Source organism: Watersipora subatra, chromosome 7 (assembly GCF_963576615.1).
Source record: "Watersipora subatra chromosome 7, tzWatSuba1.1, whole genome shotgun sequence".
NCBI classification, from domain to species: Eukaryota; Metazoa; Bryozoa; class Gymnolaemata; order Cheilostomatida; family Watersiporidae; genus Watersipora; species Watersipora subatra.
Window position 1 is genome coordinate 48,589,170 of NC_088714.1, and position 20,952 is coordinate 48,610,121.

At 34.5% G+C, this 20,952-nt stretch overlaps 2 protein-coding genes across 2 annotated transcripts in view; one reads left to right on the forward strand and one right to left on the reverse strand.

Annotated features, from left to right (window-relative positions):
• Positions 1 to 17,701, forward strand: part of LOC137399513 (uncharacterized) — a 45,629-nt gene extending 27,928 nt beyond the window's left edge. Inside the window, exons 5-9 of the mRNA XM_068085659.1 lie at positions 3,004 to 3,230; positions 4,587 to 4,869; positions 7,530 to 7,756; positions 8,338 to 8,620; positions 16,629 to 17,701. Of these exons, the coding sequence (XP_067941760.1) occupies positions 3,004 to 3,230; positions 4,587 to 4,869; positions 7,530 to 7,756; positions 8,338 to 8,620; positions 16,629 to 16,801 (1,193 nt within the window). The 3' untranslated portion in view covers positions 16,802 to 17,701. The remainder of the gene's footprint in view (positions 1 to 3,003; positions 3,231 to 4,586; positions 4,870 to 7,529; positions 7,757 to 8,337; positions 8,621 to 16,628) is intronic.
• A 1-nt stretch (position 17,702) lies between these two features.
• Positions 17,703 to 20,952, reverse strand: part of LOC137399514 (peroxisomal membrane protein 11C-like) — a 34,139-nt gene continuing 30,889 nt past the window's right edge. Inside the window, exons 5-6 of the mRNA XM_068085660.1 lie at positions 20,504 to 20,563; positions 17,703 to 18,404 (exon numbers count right to left, since the gene is read on the reverse strand). Of these exons, the coding sequence (XP_067941761.1) occupies positions 18,203 to 18,404; positions 20,504 to 20,563 (262 nt within the window). The 3' untranslated portion in view covers positions 17,703 to 18,202. The remainder of the gene's footprint in view (positions 18,405 to 20,503; positions 20,564 to 20,952) is intronic.

Sequence of the window (20,952 nt, forward strand, 5' to 3'; positions counted from 1 at the left end):
GTGGAGTTCACATAGTTGTTTGCCAAAACCTTCTAGGCTGTTAAACTTCCAAATACATATTACTAGTTTTTAAATTTATTGTATTACTAACTGTGCTTCCGGCGATGCCCGAGTATTAAAAATCAGCTTAAAAACAATGAGAAGTAATGAGAGCTGCTTGCCACTTGCTGTTTGCCTGGCACATTGCCAATGGGAAATTTGAGTCAGCTCACTAATGAGAGCTATTCGTCTCCGCGATGTTATTCAATTACCCTAGGTAATATGCAAAGTCACTGGGTATTTTCTCCCATATAGCGACATATATCGGCTAATGAAGAAATCATTCTCTGTGGCCTAATTGGTAGAGCGTTGGACTGGTGAATGGGAGGGTCTGCGATCAAATCTTGTTTGGTATGGTTACTTTATTCCAAGATTCTAATAATAGCTATTGCTGGACAAACACATCCACAAATACAGGAAGACACAAACTTTGAAATATATATGGATTATCATTGTATATGTATAAGATTATATATTATATCATTATCAATTTGCTCATTAGGTAATTAAGCTATCGGTTTGTTGTTTGTAATATTTTGTTCGAATTAAGTATATATTTTGCTCCAATCTTACATAAACAAGCACTCATAGCCTGCAAGTTACGATATTTTTTAAGCATGTATATATATTTAAAAGCTGTTTTAGCTCAAGATATGCCAGTAGCCTCGAATTAGATTTTTTAAGGAAATCATGGATTTCCTATAAACTTTTATCAAACATATATATGTCATTTATCTCCCAATAGTGATAGCATCATTTTCAAGTTACGGATATGGTTGTTCAATGGGAATTCCTATTTGATATATATATTTTAATAGCATTCTATTAGTAGCATTTTTAACTGGTACATATATTTGCCCGTCTTCTATCAGGGTTTCACAACTTCAGCATTCCAGTAGCAATATATTCAAATGCAAATGAAGCATATATTTATCCATAACTGCTATTATCTTTATGAACCAGTAGCCGTTTACTAGCATTGGTTTCAAACATGGCTTGCATTTTTTAAAGTTGTGTCTCAGCATCCATGATGCTGATAAATTATAATATATTTTCTGTGTGTCAACAGTTCTGTTAGAGCCAATAATTCTAAAAAATACATCGCGTTCCACTTCATTCTAAAACCAAAAGGACGATAAAAAGCTCAAAAATAATTTTATATATCAGTAATACAAGCTCATTTTATATATTATATTGATATAGTAGCCTATATTTTTTATATGTTGGCATTTTTATTGAGATCTCATATATTATATCAAACTGTATAAGTTTGAATGAAAAATATGAATTAGATCTTGAGAACAGAATACTGGTAGGGATATAAACTGCAAGCAAGTGGAACATCCGAATACACCAGTTACCTAGAGCCACAAAGCCTTGTTAAAAATGGACAGAACATTTTACATTCATTAATAAAGCAAATTTTAGTCAGCGATGCTTGAATCAAGAGATACATTCTGAAGATTGAACTGCAAAATTTTAATATATTTCATGTTATTGTGTTGAAAGGTATATTACAGGGGGGGAGAGTTTCATTTTAAACTGTTTTCAATGTATCACTTTATGCATCAAATATTTAGTTGTTTCAGCACATTAGCTATGACTTTGAGATTGGCAGGTTTGGCAATGGTATTTCTGAGGTACCTATGAGATTGGCAGGTTTGGCACTACTATTTCTGAGGTACCTATGAGATTATGTGGGGATTTTTTATTGGAAGGCACCTATTTGAAAGTCAGTTATTTGTTATACAAATAACCTAAATGCAGTTGTTTGTATTGTTATGTTTTGCTCAAAGAATTAATGCTACATATTTTCAATAAACACAGCCGCCGAGTACAAAAATACTTCAAATTTATGAGATAAATTTGAAAAACAGTAGATGATCCTACCATGGAAATAATCCATTCCAAGAATGTTGCTGTGACACTAACAAGCACAATTTGTTTGTTAGTGTCCTGCTCTGCTGCTAGCGCTGATTAAAGTCAAGTTATCACCTCTGTAACTGTAAGGAGTTTCGCAAAATGCCATTGTCACACACTCTTTGAGAAAAGAAGGTCGGCTGCCAAACACATTATTATCCTAAAAGATCCACTCACTAGTGCCATTCCGGTAGATTTCTTGTAGTAACAATCCCTTTTGCACAAATTCTAAATGCTTTACTATTTCAATTTTTCCCAGCCCTTCCTAAAATATAATTTTTCTAAAGCGCTGATGGCACTTGTCTGGATTCAATTTTGTTCAGTGCTTACCCAAACAACATTGTTTTTAAAGATTTTTGGAATCATCTGTATACATATTTTGCTGATTTTAGTACATAACTGTCAGTTCTTCACAATGATGTTTTTGAATGATCCGGCTTAGCTTTTACAGCGCTCTGATCTAACAGGCAGTTAGTATTTACATTCCATTCTTGACTGTACGTGGTTTTTAATACATCTATTTTATTTAATATAATACTGTTGATTGTTATATTATTATTACTGTTTTAACAGTTGTTTTAGAAATTTGCATTTTAAAAAGTGCATTCATAGTTAGGCTATAGATGAGAGTCTAAAAACTTCTTTAATGAGTTGACAATATTAGTTCCCCAATATATGTCTGAATCCCAGGTCTTTTATGAAAATCGATGCGAAGATAAAAGACACAATTTGGGACAACATTAAAAAACAATATAATAAAAAATACAGATGAGCAAGACTAAACCCTTCAAAAACTGTCATTGAGGGTCAAAGAAAGTTTTTACCACAACTAATCATAGTCGTGTAATATAGTTTAGATTATTGCCAACTAAGGAAGTAGATTCATCACAATGAAAGCATATCGTTGATGCATTATAGACTATAGAGACTCCTTTTTAAAATGTTCTAATTAGATAAACGAATTATGCGTTATTACTGTCTCGTAAAGCATAAACTTCTGGTACTTCAGCTCTCTTTTATGCACCATGTGGTATTGCTTTTTAGTGACTCTACAAGTCTACACCGCTAAAGAACATGGCTCTAAAAATTATACCAGGATAGACTACTGTTTCTATTGTGAGAAAGCTGTCAAGTCTCGCATAAGTAGGCATTATGCCAGGAAACATTCAGAGAGGTCAGCTGTCCAAGAAGCTTTAAAGCTTTTAGGTCATCAACGCCAACGAGCTTTTGCCAAAATTCAGAACCGAGGAAATTTCAAGCACAATATGAAGGTAAGTGTGACAATACGGACTCAAATAGGCTCTTGTAATGAATTTCATCAATTTTAAAATTTCTAATAGAAATTACATAACCTTGGATTTTTAACCAATAGAAATTACATAACCTTCTTAAATTGGATTCTTAATCAATATATGAAGGTTGCTATAAAGGTCTTTAACTTTAAATTATATGGATTGATAAGTATTCGTGTCATATTCGTGTCATATTAGTTGTCTGATGGGTCATATTCGTGTCATATTAGTTGTCCGATAACCTCTCAAAGATTGAATTGCAACAAAATTCAGAGTACAGTTAATTGATATCAAAAGATTCACCGTGTCTTACTTTGCTATGTTGTAGGTATAAAATATGTGGAAATGTGATTGTAAGCTTATAAAAGCTCAGAATCAAACAGCAGCCATCACGAAATCGGCGTAGGTTGGAATCTTTGTATTCTGATAAAATACTCAACTCAACGTGGTTATTGTTTTGACACATGATGTTATCACGTGAAATAAAAGGCTCAATATAAAACATCTTGTAGCACTTGCTTACGACAAACACTTTGGGTTCTACCTGAAAGCCCTCATCAAATATAGATGCTCGCGATTTTACAGTGTTGTTTCAGCTTGATTCAATCATCTAGTAGTAATCTGATCATGTAACCCATACTTGCTGCCAAATGACAATTTCTTCAGCATTTTTTGACTATCACAGGTGACCAACAGGCTCCTCATGTTTATCAGAGGTTGATATGCACTCCTTCGAACTAAGGTTAAAAACTAGTTTTTATGTTAGGATTTGAGATATCAGTGCTCAAAGTGACAGCATTACAATGATGATGATGATGATGATGATGATGATGAAATAGATGCTTAAGGACAATAGACATGGTTTTATTGAATGCTTGAAGTATATTTGTGAAAATATTTCGACGAGTGAGATCACATGAAAGTGTAAACAGAAGCACATCGTGCTCAACTGTGTTTCATTTGAGCAGTTTTTGAGAGGAATTCCAACCTACGGTGTTTTCGTGATGGCTGCGATTAACTGTTCATTTTGAGCTTTGAAGAGCTTGTAATCACATTTCCACATACGTTGCACTTACAACACAGCAGAGTAAGACATGGTGAACCTTTTGATACCAAACAACTGTAATGTGAATTTTGTTGCAAGTCAACCTTTAAGAGGTTATAGGACAACTAATATGCCTTTTTTAAATTGATTTAAAATATTTTTTTAATAGTCACTGACTTGTGCCACAATTGTGTATTGCAGGACACTTTGCTAGATCTTGTTTGTATATCTGCACCAGTTATCAACCGTGTAACCATGCAAATATACATTCAATAATATTGTGTTTACAGGTTTTGAAAGATGGATATGGAGAGTTGGTGCCAGTAAAGAGATCAATTCAAGGGACTGATGCATTTCAAATGCTTCCTTGTAGCTATTGCTTTGGCTTTTACACGTCACGATTTCTGAAATCCCACATGGCAACTTGCTCTTTCAGTACGAAGAGAGCCAGAACGACATTCCCCTCCACCCTTAATCAGACGTCCTTGCGCACAAAGCTCTCTAAAATGTCAGTAAAAGAAACACAATCGCTGAAATGTTCAAGCAGGCTATGTGACCCCAAGTCAAATTCAGGTATGCGCGCAGTGTATGTGGTGATGCCAGTCCATGTTAAGTTGCAAACACAAGCTATTGCACATTTGGATGACATTATCCGAGTAAGTGACGGACACAGTCTGATTGGTTTTTATTTAGCTTGAGAAACTCGTAAAATTATGATTTATGGTCAACGGTAAACATATCAGTATTACTTGTTTTTTATATACCGTAAGTTCTTATGCTCAAGCCGCACGGCTTGTCGTTGGGCGCGGCTTCTGGTTCAAGGTCATAGGCCGCGGCTAAAGCCAAGTTTTTAAAACTTACGCGGGGTTCAGGGCGGCTTCTCGATAAATGCTGTCTCTGCTCAGTTTCGCGCTATAACCATAACATCGCAGTCGTGATAAACTTTTATGTACTGGGTTTTGGCGACCTACTCGTTTATTTTCAAGGTCATGTTTATGGAATACTTTAGACTAAAGAAGAATTTATCGCTCACGTTTAACGCACCACAGTCATAGGTTATTAACATGAGTGTGAAACCCTCTAACAGTGCAATAAAAATCTAGCTGAGACATGGCAAGTAAGTTCTTGATGCAAGGGTTTAGGAATTTTAATTTGAACTTGGAAGTAAAAGAAAGTTCTTTTCACGTGTACTGATGTAGCCTGTTTTCTTATTCAAGAGGATGGGGGTATAGCGAAACCCGTCTTAACACTCGCTTCCGAAAGGGTCAAGGACGACAAAACCTCAGTCATTAGCCTCGGTCTGTAGGCATATGCGGCTTGTTGAAAGATTATTTTTTCTTTCGTGAGTCATCTGTTTTTTCTGTCATCTGTCGCGACTTGAGCATGAGGACTTACGGTAGTTAACATATAACAGTAGTCATATTTAATAATCAACGCATTTAGCTTCAAAGTATTTGATAGATGTTTTAATCGCATTTGATATTGCAGCTAATCAATTAATATCTACCCGTTTTAAGCAGATTCGCAAACGTTCTAGTTTCAGCTGTGATAAATAATTTTAAGTGAATTCTCAGCTCTTCTAATGATGTGAGCAAAATATTTACTAAAATGAATAGCAATTGATGAATTTTGCTCGACTTTGAATCCTCTGTTAGGATAACAACATTTTATCAGTACAACTCCCTCAGAAGCTTTTATTGAAGTCTGAGAAAAACTATCATATTATGGCTGCATCGTTGCGGTTGATCAAAACTGGTCAAAACAGAGATACATCTACACTATATATGTATTTCTCAAAGTTTGTCTGTGTATTTGTCGTTGTGTATGTCCAGCTATAGCTATTAAAATTTCGAAATTTAAGATTTCGTGACATGGTGGATTTGAACTCGCGGAGATTGCAACCAAAAGATCTCAATCCACGCGCTCTCCCACTGAGCCACACCAGGCGTATTGATAAAAGGTCTTATTACATACGGTATACCGTATGCACAAACTAACTGACGTATTATTTAAAACTCTATTAGTTCTATGAAACACGATGCTTTTTCTTGTTTTTTGAACTACTAATTTCATTTTTTCGTAAGGTTCAATTGCTATATCTGCTGTCAAGGCTAATTCTTTTTACACAGACAATTGTATTACCTCCATAAGAAGAGCTTTGACATTCTCTCACCGTTCAGTCAGACAGAGGCAGTACGATATCTATCTCATTTTTACATTTGTACCAGTATCAAGAGGTACCAGTATCATCGTGTTCAAAAGCTATGAATTCTATTATTTCCATAAAACACGATGCTTTTTTACGTTTTCTCAAACTTCTATTTTGGGTTTTTGGTAAGGTTCAACTGCTATATCTGTGGTCAAGGCCAATTTTTATCACACTGAGAGTTGTAGTATCTCCGTAGGAAGAGCTTCAACATTCTCTCACCATTCGGTCAGACAAAGACAGCTCTGACAGCTACGATATCTCATTTTTACATTTGTACCAGTATTGAGAGGTACCAGTATCATCTATGTCAAAGTTTTCATAGATAGCTTCTGGGGAACAGTGACCTTTTTCATACACACACTTCTACACAAGAATTGCTATTATTGATTCTACATATTCAGGATTTTTATTTTGTTTTCTCAGTTTGTATTAATTGTATCATTATTGAATCATCTTTTATTGTAATTGTAACAAAACAGACTTAATTTAGCTATTACTTGCTAATTATTTCACATTTACATCTAGACCTTTGTGTAGTTTTTTTTTTTTAATTTATTTGACCTGCGCGAAACATTTTCTTCATGATATGAAGTTGAAAAGTTACCGTTGTTTGATAAAGTTTGAAAACCTTTACAGCTGTTTTTATTTTTTCACCTAACTTATTTCAACTACACAAAACACTTTTTTCATGATATGCTGTTTGAAAGTTAGAATGGCACATGTTGGTATATGTTAAATGCAAATCAATTTTCTGTTCATTGACTTTTTTATGACCCGGGCAACGCCGGGTAGCACAGCTAGTATTTGATAAAATGAGAATTCCAAGCTCGGTGTAAGTAAACTTGTAAGTGTCACTGCAGGTTACATCAGTTTTCGAAGATTATATTGATGTATTATAGAGTTTAGGGACTTTCTTTAAATATTTATATTAGATACGCCCAGTTCATTATTATCATCGTCTCGTAAAGCATAAACTTCTGGTACTTCAGTTCTCTTTAATGCACCATGTGGTGTTGCTCTTTAGTGACTCTACAAGTCTACACCGCAAAAGAACATGGCTCTAAAAATTATACCAGGATAGACTACTGTTTCTATTGTGAGAAAGCTGTGAAGTCTCGTATAAGCAGGCATTATGCCGGAAAACACTCAGAGATGACAGCTGTCCAAAAAGCTCTAAAGCTTGTAGGTAATGAGCGTCATCGAGCTTTTGCCAAAATTCAGAACCAAGGCAATTTCAAGCACAATATGAAGGTAAGTATGACAATTTGGATTCAAATCAGCTCTCTTAATTAAGTTTCACCTATTTTTCAAGCTCTAATAGAAATTACTTATTCTTCTCAATTTGAACTTTTAGAAACATTCTTTGATAGTTGCTATAAAACTCATATGTTAAAATTTCATTGATAAATACATTATGACACACCGCCAAACAAATCACTTATAGATTCATAATTATTTTAGATTTAGGTTAGATCATATTAGCGCTGTCCCAAAACCTCTCTAAACACGATACTCGTGTCAATGAAAGGTTACTGCATGAAGGCCTGGTGACTTGAGACAAGTTCATCTATGTGTGTATATAAATTAAATAAAAAGGTTTTCTATAGCCCTTTAAAGGGGACTGGGTTTTTTACTTACCAGTTTATACTAGATGACATATTTTGTTGTGAAAGCCATTAGGTGAATTTTTTCAGTTGACTTAAAATATATGTTGATTAGTCACTGACATCTGTAGGCACCTGTATTGCAAAGAACTCTGCTACAGCTTGTATATACAACATGTATCAGTAGCATAAACTTTGCAAATCCGTTCAATAATATTGTGCTTATAGGTTTTAAATAATGGAGATGGAGAGCTAGTGCCAGTAAAGAGACCAATTCGCCAGACTGATGCAGGCCAAATGCTTCCTTGTAACTATTGCTTTGGCTTCTACACATCACGATTTCTGAAATACCACATGGCAACTTGTTCTTTTCGCTCAAAAGACACCACAACGTCATTCCCCTCCACCCTAAATCGAATTTCCTTGCGCACAAAGCCCTCTAAAATGCCAAGAATAGAAAGAAAATTTACGGAATCGTTCAGCAGGCTATGTGACACCAAGTCAACTTCAGGTATGCATGCAGTGTATGTGGTGATGCCAGTCCATGTTAACTTACAAATATAAGCTGTTGCACATTTGGATGACATTACACAACGTGAGTAAATAATGGACACAGTCTGATTGATTTTATTTAGCTTGAAAAGTTTGTGTAAAATTATTATTTCCGGTATAGAGTAAAATGTAAGCATATCCGGTGATACTTGATCTTTTATATAGTTATCAGTAGAAACATACTATAAAAACATTAAGCCAGTCTCTTTATTCTTAGTTTTAAGATCAAAACAGTCTGAAGTCGAGTTATGGACAGCATCACTATATAAGGGACTTTTTTAGACCAGACTGATAAGGGGTTTAAAATATCATCTTTGGACAAATGATAGTAGGTGTGGGTACTTGGTGCTTTTCAAAAACTTTAGATAAAATAGAGTGCACTGAAATAGGACAAAAATTTAATGTGCTACTGCCATCTCTTCCTTTGAACAATTGAGCAATTCATGCATGCTTCTAGGCTAATGGAAAACAGTCATAAAATAATTCTCTGTTTAAAACATCAGTGATAACAGAAACACCACTGAAATATTGTTCAAGCTTGTTCATTGTGTTTTAATCAATACTGCGATTTGTGTATTTTGCAATATCATGAAGAATACTTTTTTGAAACTCATTATATGCGTTCTTCGAGTCAGCATTAAGATAAGAAAATCTATATATATATATATATATATATATATACATATTTCACTGTATATATATATATATATATATATATATATATATATATATATACAGTGAAACATGGATAACTCAAACTTCACGGGACCGAGCGAAAGTGTTTGAGTTATCAGAGCGTTCAAGTTATCAGAGCAGTCACAAGTGAATGTATTTATCAGTAGATACATAAAACTAAAGTATAGGTTGTTTGTTGTAATTTAAAGGGCATCTGATGTAGAGTTTTAAAGTATTTATCAGAAAGTATAGTTATTTTTATCCACTTGAGATTTGTGTGGTTTTTTAGGTGATGTGACTGCCAGGACTTTTTCAGATTAAAATTGGTAAAACCTAATCGCGGTTAAAACGCTCAGAAGACATTTTTTCTTCTGAGTGTTTTACTCGAGATCAATATTGCCAGTTTTAATCTTAAAACGTCTTGTCAGTCACATCACCTAAAACTGCAAACAAATCTCAGCCCAATAGAAAAATATCTATTCTTTCTGATAATTTTTCAAACTGGACATAAGTAAACATTTATGACCAATGCAAAAAAGCATGCTTTACATCTGATCAGTTGTTTCATTTAAAAAACTTATCGAGTGTAGTCTGTGACAAGGTATTTTTTGACAAAGATCAACAGTGTGACCTATTGTAGAAATAGATTTTAAACAGTTGTTGTAGTCCTTAAAAACTTGTTAGCCTTTTCTAACAAAATTGGCCCATCGATAGGTACGCCTTCACTACGCACTTGTCTAAACCATGTCGATGATACACCATCCAAATCATCGTGCGACGTTGAACGATCTCTTAGCCTTGATGAATTTTGGTCACATAACGATCTTATTCTTTTTTTTTTTAATCCATGTTGACACTACTTTTTGGAAGATTTTCTCTTTTTGATAATGCTGATAACTTTTGTCCTACTTCGATTTCCTCGAGTACTTTAAGTTTGTCAGAAGGTTTCCACGCTTTTCTTTGCTTGCGTGATGCCATCATAAAGCGGATATCTGTTGTAGCGGACCCCAAGCCACGAGCTTATTTGTGACTTTTTATTTTTATCTATCCGCATATAATCACTGTTACAATATGTATTTTGCATCCTGTGTCTATCTTTATTAAATTTTTTTCGCTAATACCTTCTAACGTTTATAGCTTGGCCGTAACTAAGCGAACGTCTTAGCGACCCTATTAATCATTTTTATACGATTTCTTTTTCGGTTCCATTATACGGTACGGGGGAAATTATATGTACACTATACGCGTATATAAAGCGCTTTCGTTAAGAAAGCAGAGTAGTCTTAGCTCCGCGACTAGTGGAAACTCCTTCGAAATAAATTGAACGGAAACCACGTTTGTGAATTCGGCAAAAAACTGTTCGAGTTAACGGTGCCGAGGTCGAGTTATATAAAGCCATTTATCATTGCGTGGGAACGGACCAAGCAAATCCATTCGAGTTAACCATGTGTTCGATATATCCGAGGGCGAGTTATCCATGTTTCACTGTATATATATTTCTCGAGGTTTGTCTTGATCTGTTTAGATATCTGTTGGTCTGTCCGGCTATTAAAATCTTAAATAATAAAACTCAGAAAGGTTGCAACCACGAGTCTCAAATTCAGGAATGTAACCACTGAGCTATAGAGCCCTTAGCTATTTGGTTAACATATTGTGTATATCGTGCGCACATGCTAAATCACGTATTATTTGCGCATGCGCGTTGCAATGCCTTTGTTATAAAATATTTTTCCCCTAATTGTATGAAACATTATGCTTTTTCGCTATTTTTTCGTCGGGGAGAATTTTTTCTGCCGCTCGATATCAACAATAATTTCTCTCGAAATTAAAATTTGGCGGTTTGTATGCTGATTATATATTTTATTAAGAAATATACGTTGCTTGTCATAGCAAGGTCAGCGTTATCCGTTATGGTAAAAACAGATTGGCAAACGGACAAATGTAAAAATCTTAGTTTGAAGTTTATTAAAATACATACTAAAAATTCCTTCAAATATGTGTTTAGTAAATTATATTCATTTAAGTTAGATTCAGCGTTTATGTTACACGTCTGTCTCGAAGGTACGAACTTCCAATGATACGTACTGCATGTAGTACATTGTAATGTTATATTATTTTGCAAATCGTAACCACAAAATGCACTAATGTCATTGCAGGTACCTATAGTTACTAAGGTTGACATATTGTTTTGTTACTAATTTTTAATTTTTTTACCAGGAGGTGATTGCATTAGATAATTATTATGGGATTCCATTCCACTTTATATACATCTATAGCTTACAATATTCACGGATTATGATGCCAACACTGAAACGAGCTAAAGTCATATAATTGTATACCAAATAATTATTCATTGTAATCATAGCAAAACAGACTATATTTAGCCATTACTCGCTAATGATTTCACATTAACATTTAAACACCTTTACATTTTGAGTTTTCCTTTTAATTTATTTTAGCAAAATACTTCTTTCAAGTTATGAAGTTTAAAATTACATTTGTTTAAACAAGTTTCAAAAATTCTAGTTGTTTCATTTTATTTTTTTCTTAGTTCATTTGAACTGCACAAAATACTTTTCTCACGATATGAAGATTAAAAGTTAAAATGGTTAATGTTGTATATGTTAAATTAAAGTAAGTTTTCCGTCTAAAGAATTCTTTATTACTGGGCAATGCCGGGCATTCATTTACATGTAGATAAGAACTAAATGATGATAAAACTGAACATAGAAGTTTCCTTGCAATGCATTAAAACTGTGCATTTAGTTTTTGTAGCTAACAAGTATAATAACTTTTTGTTTGTTTATCTTTTAAAGTTAAAGTTTGCCTAAGTTTGTGTGTGTCGTCTGGATTATGTACTTTTTAACACATCAATACATTGTGAATTGAAAACAGCAGATGAATGTGCGATGCTATTTGTAAGCCGTCCAATCTCTGCAATTTCTAGCTATTCTCTCAACTTGATATTTTACTGTACCTCTTTTTTAAGCCAGATAGGTAAAGACTCTGATTTGACTTTTCTAGTTTAAAAAGGTAACCATTTGTTGGTAACCAAACAAAATTTTTGCTCGAATCGATTGATTGTGTTATTTGCATTCTCCATCAGAAGATCATTCTATCTGTTGGGGCCAACTCATCTAAAATGTTGCCAGGCATGAATCTTGAGCGATCCCCAGTGAGTTTCTGAGGGAATGAGGTTTGTGTGACACCAATCATTCTTACAATAAGTATCAAATCATAATCACTCGTACACAATTTAAGCACTCATAAAAACTTGATTTCATGAATAAGGTTTGTGTGCACATTATCAATCAGTGCCAGGCGTTTACTGTTTCTCTGGTTGGTTTGCTAACCAATAATTCTCAAGCCAAAGGATTGCCTAATTTGCTTTTCTAATTTGTTACTCTTATTTGTACAAGTTGACAAGTCAACCGGTACCACAATTTCTTCAGTATTACTGCAACACTCTTTTACAAGCTCTAAAAAGATTTATTCAATATAAGACCCAATTTGAAAGGTTTTAAATCGAAGACGCTATATAAGGTCTCGAAAGTGTCGGGTATAGCATAACAGACCACCACCTTGGTTATAGTTCCTGTTATTTCTTAAATTGTGATCAGTTATTTTAAAGTAATCATTCCCATGACTAGCTCTCAATGATATTCTCAAAAAAAAACAAGTAATTTTAAATTTACGGTATACTTGAAAATCAAATACTTCAATTTATCCATCTTGGACGATAGACTCCTAATTTTTAATCCTTTTGAGAGATCCATCATTTATGGGATTCAGGATTACATAACAATAAGCACTTGATATAGTAATTCTGTATATGATGACATTTGGGTAGAACAGATGCAAAAAACTTTACCTTCAAAGGCTTCACATTTTATTCTTTTTAAACAATCTTTCTATGGTGGCATCAGGGTTAGTATTTTTATGTACCGATGACTGTTTTGTCATCTGCATCAGGTGAGGCACTCTGAACCATCGCTATGTTTTCTTGAGGTGCAAATTTGAGCCAATCCATAAGTTAACCACATCATGGAAACGGCTAGCCTGTCTTTCCAAGCTGTTGTTTTTTGCGTAGTTGTCCCCCGTCGAGCGGCGAGCAACAACAGCTTGTCACAAGAGGTACTGCACCTGATGCATCAGTTGCACTTATAAGGAGTTGTTCTCTTCTGTCTACGCGGCTCGGCTGCGATGTTATTCCGGTCGCTCCATTGGTAATCATAACGGATGTCGCGCAACAATTTATGTAGAAAAATTAAGATAAGAACGTTTAACTGGCGACCCCTCTCTGCAGTAAACTTTATTAGAATTTGAGAACTTAGGCAACAACAGCGACTAAACATGTCGTTAGTTGTGCACTCAGTCAGTTTTATTTCTATTTTTGTATCAGTCAGTTTTATTTGTTCTTATGGATTTTATTTAGAGTTTATTTTATTCTCAAGTTCTACTAAAGTTTATCACAGAAACTGTCTTTGGTTAAACGTTGTAATCCTGTTTTTTTCTACATAAATTTTTGTGTGAAATCCGCTATGGTTACCAATGGAGCGACCGACATAACATCGCGGCCAAGCCGCGTAGACGGAAGAGAACAACTCCCTATAAGTGCAGCTGATACATCAGGTGCAGTACGTCTTGTGACAAGCTGTTGTTGCTCGCCGCTCAACGGGGGACAACTACGCAAAAACAACAGCTTGTCAAGACAGGCTAGGAAACAGCATGAATCCGCAAGCGAAGCAAGTTTTGCGATTCGCAAAACTATCGAATACATCATGTTTGTGAATAATGGAAACAGTACTAGCAAATGATGTGCATTATAATGCCGTGCCAGCTATTGTTTTAAACATTTTCATTTGTCGTCCTTTCTCAATAAAATTTCATGTGTTTGCGTTGCTAACACATACAGCGCTAATTATTCACTTAAGCATACAATTCCTTACCTTTTTTCAACGAGGCGCCGGAGTCAACCCACATCATGTGAATGTCCATGGAAACACTTAATTCGCACGGTAACACAACTTGCACACAACTCCAAACCCGCATGATGCACTTCAGGTGCATCATGGAAACATAGTGCATGACGAAATTCTCTGCAAGAGAATCTGATCAATGGATAGTCTAGTCTGCAAGATGATCCACTGAAGAAATCAGAATTTCAGCAACCCATAACTTCTTTTGCGATGTCCTGTGATTGAAACTGAATAATAATTTGAGGATTCTCTGATTTCAACAAATGTAACTAATTATGAGTCTGACAAAAGGTGGCCATTTTGCTAGTTAATAGTTTTCGTGCGGTGTCTTGATTGAAGGATCTATACATAGAATATTTTGATTGTATTGACACCGCTATTCCAATTTTTTTGTTCCCAATAGAAGCAGTTTGATGTTTAGATTAAGCTGGTTGTTTGACAGCTTCAGCTAGAATATATTTATCAACATTTAATAGACTAGATTTTTTAAGTGGAATGCATATTTTCGTTGTTGTAGGATCTCCCTAGGTTTGATTGTTTTATTGGTAGTTGACCTTGGAAGTAAAGACTTTTGGTCTCAACGTAAGAACTATTAAGTTCTTACGCACTCATTAAGCTTGTCAAAAAATTATTTTTTGTGTTGCTAGTTCTTTATTATCCAAATGATTTGATGCTCATGATGAGTATACTCATAGTATGCAGTTGATGATGTCAGTTTTCGGATTCTCTGTGGAAAATGATATTGATTGTAACTTGTCATTCTTTTTCTCTAATTCCGTAACTTTAGAGATTAGAAATCTTACTGTAGTATGCAATTTAACGAAGCTAATACATGTTCCTGTGACATTTTTAAACCACTTGTTGAAGTTTCATGATTAACTGCAGGCAAACACAAGCAGGCTTATTGAATACATCATAAATACAGTCAAACATGGATAACTCTAACTTCACGGGACCGAGCGAAAGTGTTCGAATTATCAAAGCGTTCAAGTTATCAGAGCACTGTCACAAGTCCATGTATTTACTTATTTATTAGTAGATACATGTACATATACAAACTATAATATAAATCAAAAGCACAAATGGCTTTTTTCAAATTAAATGCTTCTAATATAAAGTTTAAAACGTTTTTATCAAAAAGTATAGAGATTTTTCCATCACTTGAGATTGGTTTGTTGTTTGAGGTGATGTTATTGCTAGGACAAATTTTAGATTGACATTGGCAAAACTTGATCGTTGTTGAAATGCTCAAAAGAAAAGACATATTTTTCTTTGGAGCGTTTTACCCACGATCAATTTTGCCGATTTTACTTTAAGTTTATGCAAAGATTACCTCACTTTACCTCGCTTCCGAAAGGGCGATCGCTAGGCGGATGTTTGGTATAAATCAAATTTCACCAAACCTTTAGAAAAGTCGTTGACAAAAATATTTTGCCGATGGTAGTAATAACGACGCTTATGAATTATGAAAAGTTGAGGTTTACCTCTATGGCTTGGAACAAAGTGATTTTCTAAAGCGATAACAACCGTTTCGGTAGCCGTTGGGCAAAAGACAGTTCGAGTTAACAGTGTCGAGTTCGAGTTATCTATAGCAATTTATCATTATGTGGGAACGGACCAAAGAAACCGTTCGAGTTAACCATGTGTTTGAGCTACCCGTGGACGAGTTATCCATGTTTGACTGTAATTGGAATAAGACGAGCTAGAAGTTTGTCGATGCACTTTGTTTGTATTTGCTCATTAGGATACTTCACTAGATCTTCTGTGGGAATGGTTAACATCTGTTCACTGTGAGAAAAGGTGTCTAGATTTTTCAGTTTCTCCACTAGTATTTTACCTGTAATATTAGAGAAGTTAACAGTATACAGTGTTGGTTTAATGACGGGAACAATGAGACCAGAATATTCTTTTTTTGTGATCGATTCCACTCTATAGTGAGATGATAGATAAATCACGGACCTTTGGAAAATTGGAAAACCTCATTACGGGCAGCAGTACATTCTGTTATTATCTATTGGCTTTTAGGTTTACCCAGGATGCCATAGGTAGTTTTGTTTCTTTTTGTATGATCTATTTTATTATGCAGAGATTAGATTCTGGCCATAAATCGCAGTTAATGATTCCATGTGTGTCTTTTTCAACACTGACTGGCCAATTCATCAATGAGCTGTTTTTAGTAGGATCGGAAGATGACTTTTTTTAAACTATTAACCATTGCTAAATACTCAGTATATTATTAGTCATCTCATGTTCTATATATTAGTAAAGTTTTGAGAAATGATGTTATTGATCAATCTTGTATTACTTTTGCAGGAATTAAAAGGAAATGGACACAAGATGAGAAAGATAAATTTGCAGAAATTTATGCTAACGACACTTTATCGACAAAAGAAAAAATTCGAGAATTAAAACAGGCTTTTCCGTACCGATCTGAGGCTGTCATACGAGCTCGCTGCAGTAATGTAAAGTTAAACAAAGTGTCTTAGTTTTTTATTGAGTTTGTTATGTTTGTTGTTTTAGCCATTGATGCACCTTTTTCCACTTCAGTTCATAGTTATGAGAACATATTGCTTAGCCGGTCTAAGTAAATGCAATAGACTTTTAGCAGATTGTATTTTGGAGAACAAGAAACAGTTGAATCACTGCACTATATAGGCAACTCAATTACTTGTATATTTTGAGCAAATAATATATTTTACAAATTGTCAAGGATTTAAAAGGTCTAAAATGTAAAGTATGGTAAATGATGTCACTAGCGTATGTATCAGCGATAAATATTTTAGTGCTAAGTAAAAGAAGTTGTAATAGTCAGCTTCCCATATACAAACTAAATCAACCACTATTTATTTTGAATGTCAAAGCCGTTGTATGTAGGAGCAAATACTCTCATAGTAATATGTCACAACAGGCTATGCTGACAAGGGTTTAAAAAACGCAACACCACCCTTTATTTGAATGTCATCTCTAATGAAGCGCCACTATAAGAAAAGGGTTAAAAAATAAATCACCATGGTGTTCAAATAAAGGTTTACGGTAAACTCGGATCTCATTTTAATTAAGTTTTTTGTAAACAAATGCTTTAGAAGGGTGCTTAAATTTCGCATTATCAAATCCTAATTTGGTAAATCTTATTGAACTCAATTCTTCTATAGAGTTTACCTGAGCCACTGTGTAGAGTAGTGTAGAGCCTAAAAAAGGCCTGAAACAAACTTTTTCACAAGTTTTTTTGTATCAATGGCAGGTGTTTTTTGATGTCAACTAGTAAAAGGCTATTAAGGGGAGTCTTAAACCTCCCCTACTTTCATGCACTATACTTTCTATATACAGTGTGTTTATATGACTTCATATAATTGCAATAAGTTGGCATCTAATAAATCTATACTGTATTTGAGAATTGAACTGCAATGCCATAATGCATGAAAACTCTATAATAACTTGCACATGGACCAGCATTCATTCATTCATATGAGTCACAGGAAAGAAATCAAGCCTGAATAGTGTACAGCAAAAATCACTGCTATGGATAATATAGGAATGATATAGTAGACATGGTTACTTCTGCAAGCAATATTCAAATCATACATAATGTAATTAGTGTGAGAGCTAGAAAATCATATCAATGAACTTCCTCACTAGAAATAATTTAACTGCATAAAAACTAGCACCAGTTTTGTTAGTATGTTTGTACTCTGCAGTTATCCTCAAAGGAATACTTCTATTTCAGGTAGAACCTTTTTGAAAAACTATAAAATTAGTTTGAAATGGCAAATTAAATTTGACCTAAAATGGTTGCTATGAAATTCACTAGCAAACACATTTCTGCATCAACACATTCCATGAATAAAAATTACTTCAGATATGATGAAAAATAATATAAAAGTCGCAGGCTAATTCATGCTAAGAATAAGCATATTAAGAGCGGAAGCCACAACTCCGAATGCAGCACTTTGTGTAGGAGACAATTTCTGATTCCATAGAATCGAGTAAGGCAGAAAGTTGATGGCGTTAGCAAAATCACACAAGTCCTTAATTACAGTTAATGTCTGAAGCCTCAACTGTGCATCGACTACCTTCATCCCTCTCCTATCACTGCAATAGAATACACTTGAGTACTTTGAAGGACAAACTGGTAACAAAGGCATTTAGGAGCGATAAAAAGGATTTCTTACGGAAGACACTTGAAAAATCATTTGAATGACATTTTTGTATTGGAGTATGAGTATTTTTGTCATATTGGAGTTTTGCAACCTCACAGAAGACTGGAAAAACTGTGTAATTTTAATAATCATTCCAATTCTTCAGATACCTGCTGCAAAGTGGTTGTAGAAATTGCACGTTATTCTTCACACTATACAGAGCACCAGAAAGTCTGCAGTATAAGCGGAACATTTTATGCAACGATATGTTTAAGACTAATGCAAAAAAGTTAAAATTGAAATTATGCCCCTTTAAATCCCACCAAGAATCATTATTGGATATGCTATTCTATTTACGTGAAAAAAAATCGACTGAATAATACATGATATACACGTGCAGTAAGTATGCACACAGTAGTTAGTAGAACATTACTAAACCATAAAAGTTGAGTCTTAACCATTGAGCATTAGTCAAGACCCAACTTATCATTTGACAGTAAAAATCAGGCAAGTCCAGAGAAAACATCTACAGAATATGGCAGATAGAAATAGCTGAGAAAGACTTGAGTGATGATCCCAAGAAAAATGAAGAGCTATTGAAATCAAGCTGGCATCAACCAACTTCTAAATTGTAGCGGCTAATAGGACCATCTCTTCACAGATTGTTATGGTTTGATGGTATTTGAAGGCATTCCACCAGAGTTTGAAAAACTAAGTAATAGCTTTCACTATCTAATTCATGTTAAAACTATATTTAGATTTGCCTCCCTTGGTCTGGCTTGACAACTGGAACATTCAAATTTTTCTGATGACATATTTGAATACTGCCTGTGTAATAATTTGATCGAATACACAAGCAAAGCTGAAAAAATTGAGCCGTTTTCATATATGATCAATATGGGAAGTTTAAACTTTTCTTTTTTCAAATATGAAAATTTAGTAAAATTAGTAGTGAAAATTGAGCATTAAAAACATTGCTGGCTTTCAAAGCATTGCATTTTTAACTTAATATGGCCCATAATACAAACAGCGACACATGACTTTGATACGACAGCATTGCCTACCTAAGGAAATTAAATTTAGCCTTCAAATACTAACATTAACCTCAATAGCAGGATTTAGGTCATGGCAAGTATTTTAAGAAAAGTCGATAAAACCTTTCATATAAAAACCAATGTATTGCTAAGCACATAGTTTTTAGTTAGGGTGGTTGACCGTCACATACATAACAGTCTCAATAATAGTATGTGCTTGTTATTGACCTCGCTCTACTCTTGTTCATGCACAAAAGTGATGGGCAATTAAGAGACATTCAAAGAGCATATTATTTCAGATTGAAATAAATGTGTATGTTCAGAAATGTTTTCACTAAACACATAAACTTTTCCAGCTACACCTCCCATACATATAAAATAAACCAGTAAGGAATGATATCATTTAAAGGTTTGCCAAGAGAAAGTTAAAAACTGTGCTGTAATAACTTTGTCATGCTTAGATTTGTGTAGCGATACGATAATGAAATGTTGTTTTTCGAGTCCCGTGGTCTGAACTAGAAATGTCTTCTCTCGTTCTTTTGTTAATTTTTGTTTTGCCAGCGGCACCAAAAACGCATGGGCATTTTCGCTGATGACATTTTGCGATGCCTTTTCATCAGTTATGCATCGTCCGCGTCTGATACCGGCTGAACTATTCCATTTAAATGATTTGAGCCAGAGAAAATGGTTGACTTAAGAAGGCAGGTAAACGTAAAAAACAGGATATTACGAAACTTACCAAAACGATTTTACCAAACTTCGTACACCGGATTTTACAATAGCACCCGTGTGTGAGCATTTCAAATTATTATAAATTATTTCAGGATAAATTACTCTTAATTAGCATGAAGCTGTCGACTCAGCAACCATGATCATGAAATAAATAAACTTTGGAGTGGTCACACCTCTTTTAACAGCAGCTCAACTCCTAGGAAGTCAAGAGTGAATATAATTAACTGTGATGACGATTGCTGACCTTAGAGAAAAGGTTAAAGTATATTGTAACTATTAGGCATACCTTGATGACTTAGACAGCCTTGACTTGTCTTTGCTCAGCTTGTATATAGCCAAAATATTTCTAGAAAATATAAATATAGCAAGGTTATTGTCTGATATGGCAGCGCAAGGTGATGCAATTTAGTAATTGAAAACCTGGACCACTACAACAATGGCAGCTGCAATAATTCCGCTCATAACATGTTGTGAAGAGCAAAATCTTTTATAGAACTTTTCAGCTTTGCTGCCGAGTGACATTAAAGATAAGCATCAGGGCCAAAACGGCTCAAAGAGCCATGTACAGTGGACACCCAGGTTACAGCGCCCCTGCCTTATGGTTTTTCCGCCTTGCTATCTAGAAGACAAAGTTTTTCAAGCCCCTCGTTGCAGCATTTTCCCATCAACGTGTCTCTCTGAAATTCAAATTTTAAACTTGAAACATCCTGGCAATCAGATTAATAACATAAAAAA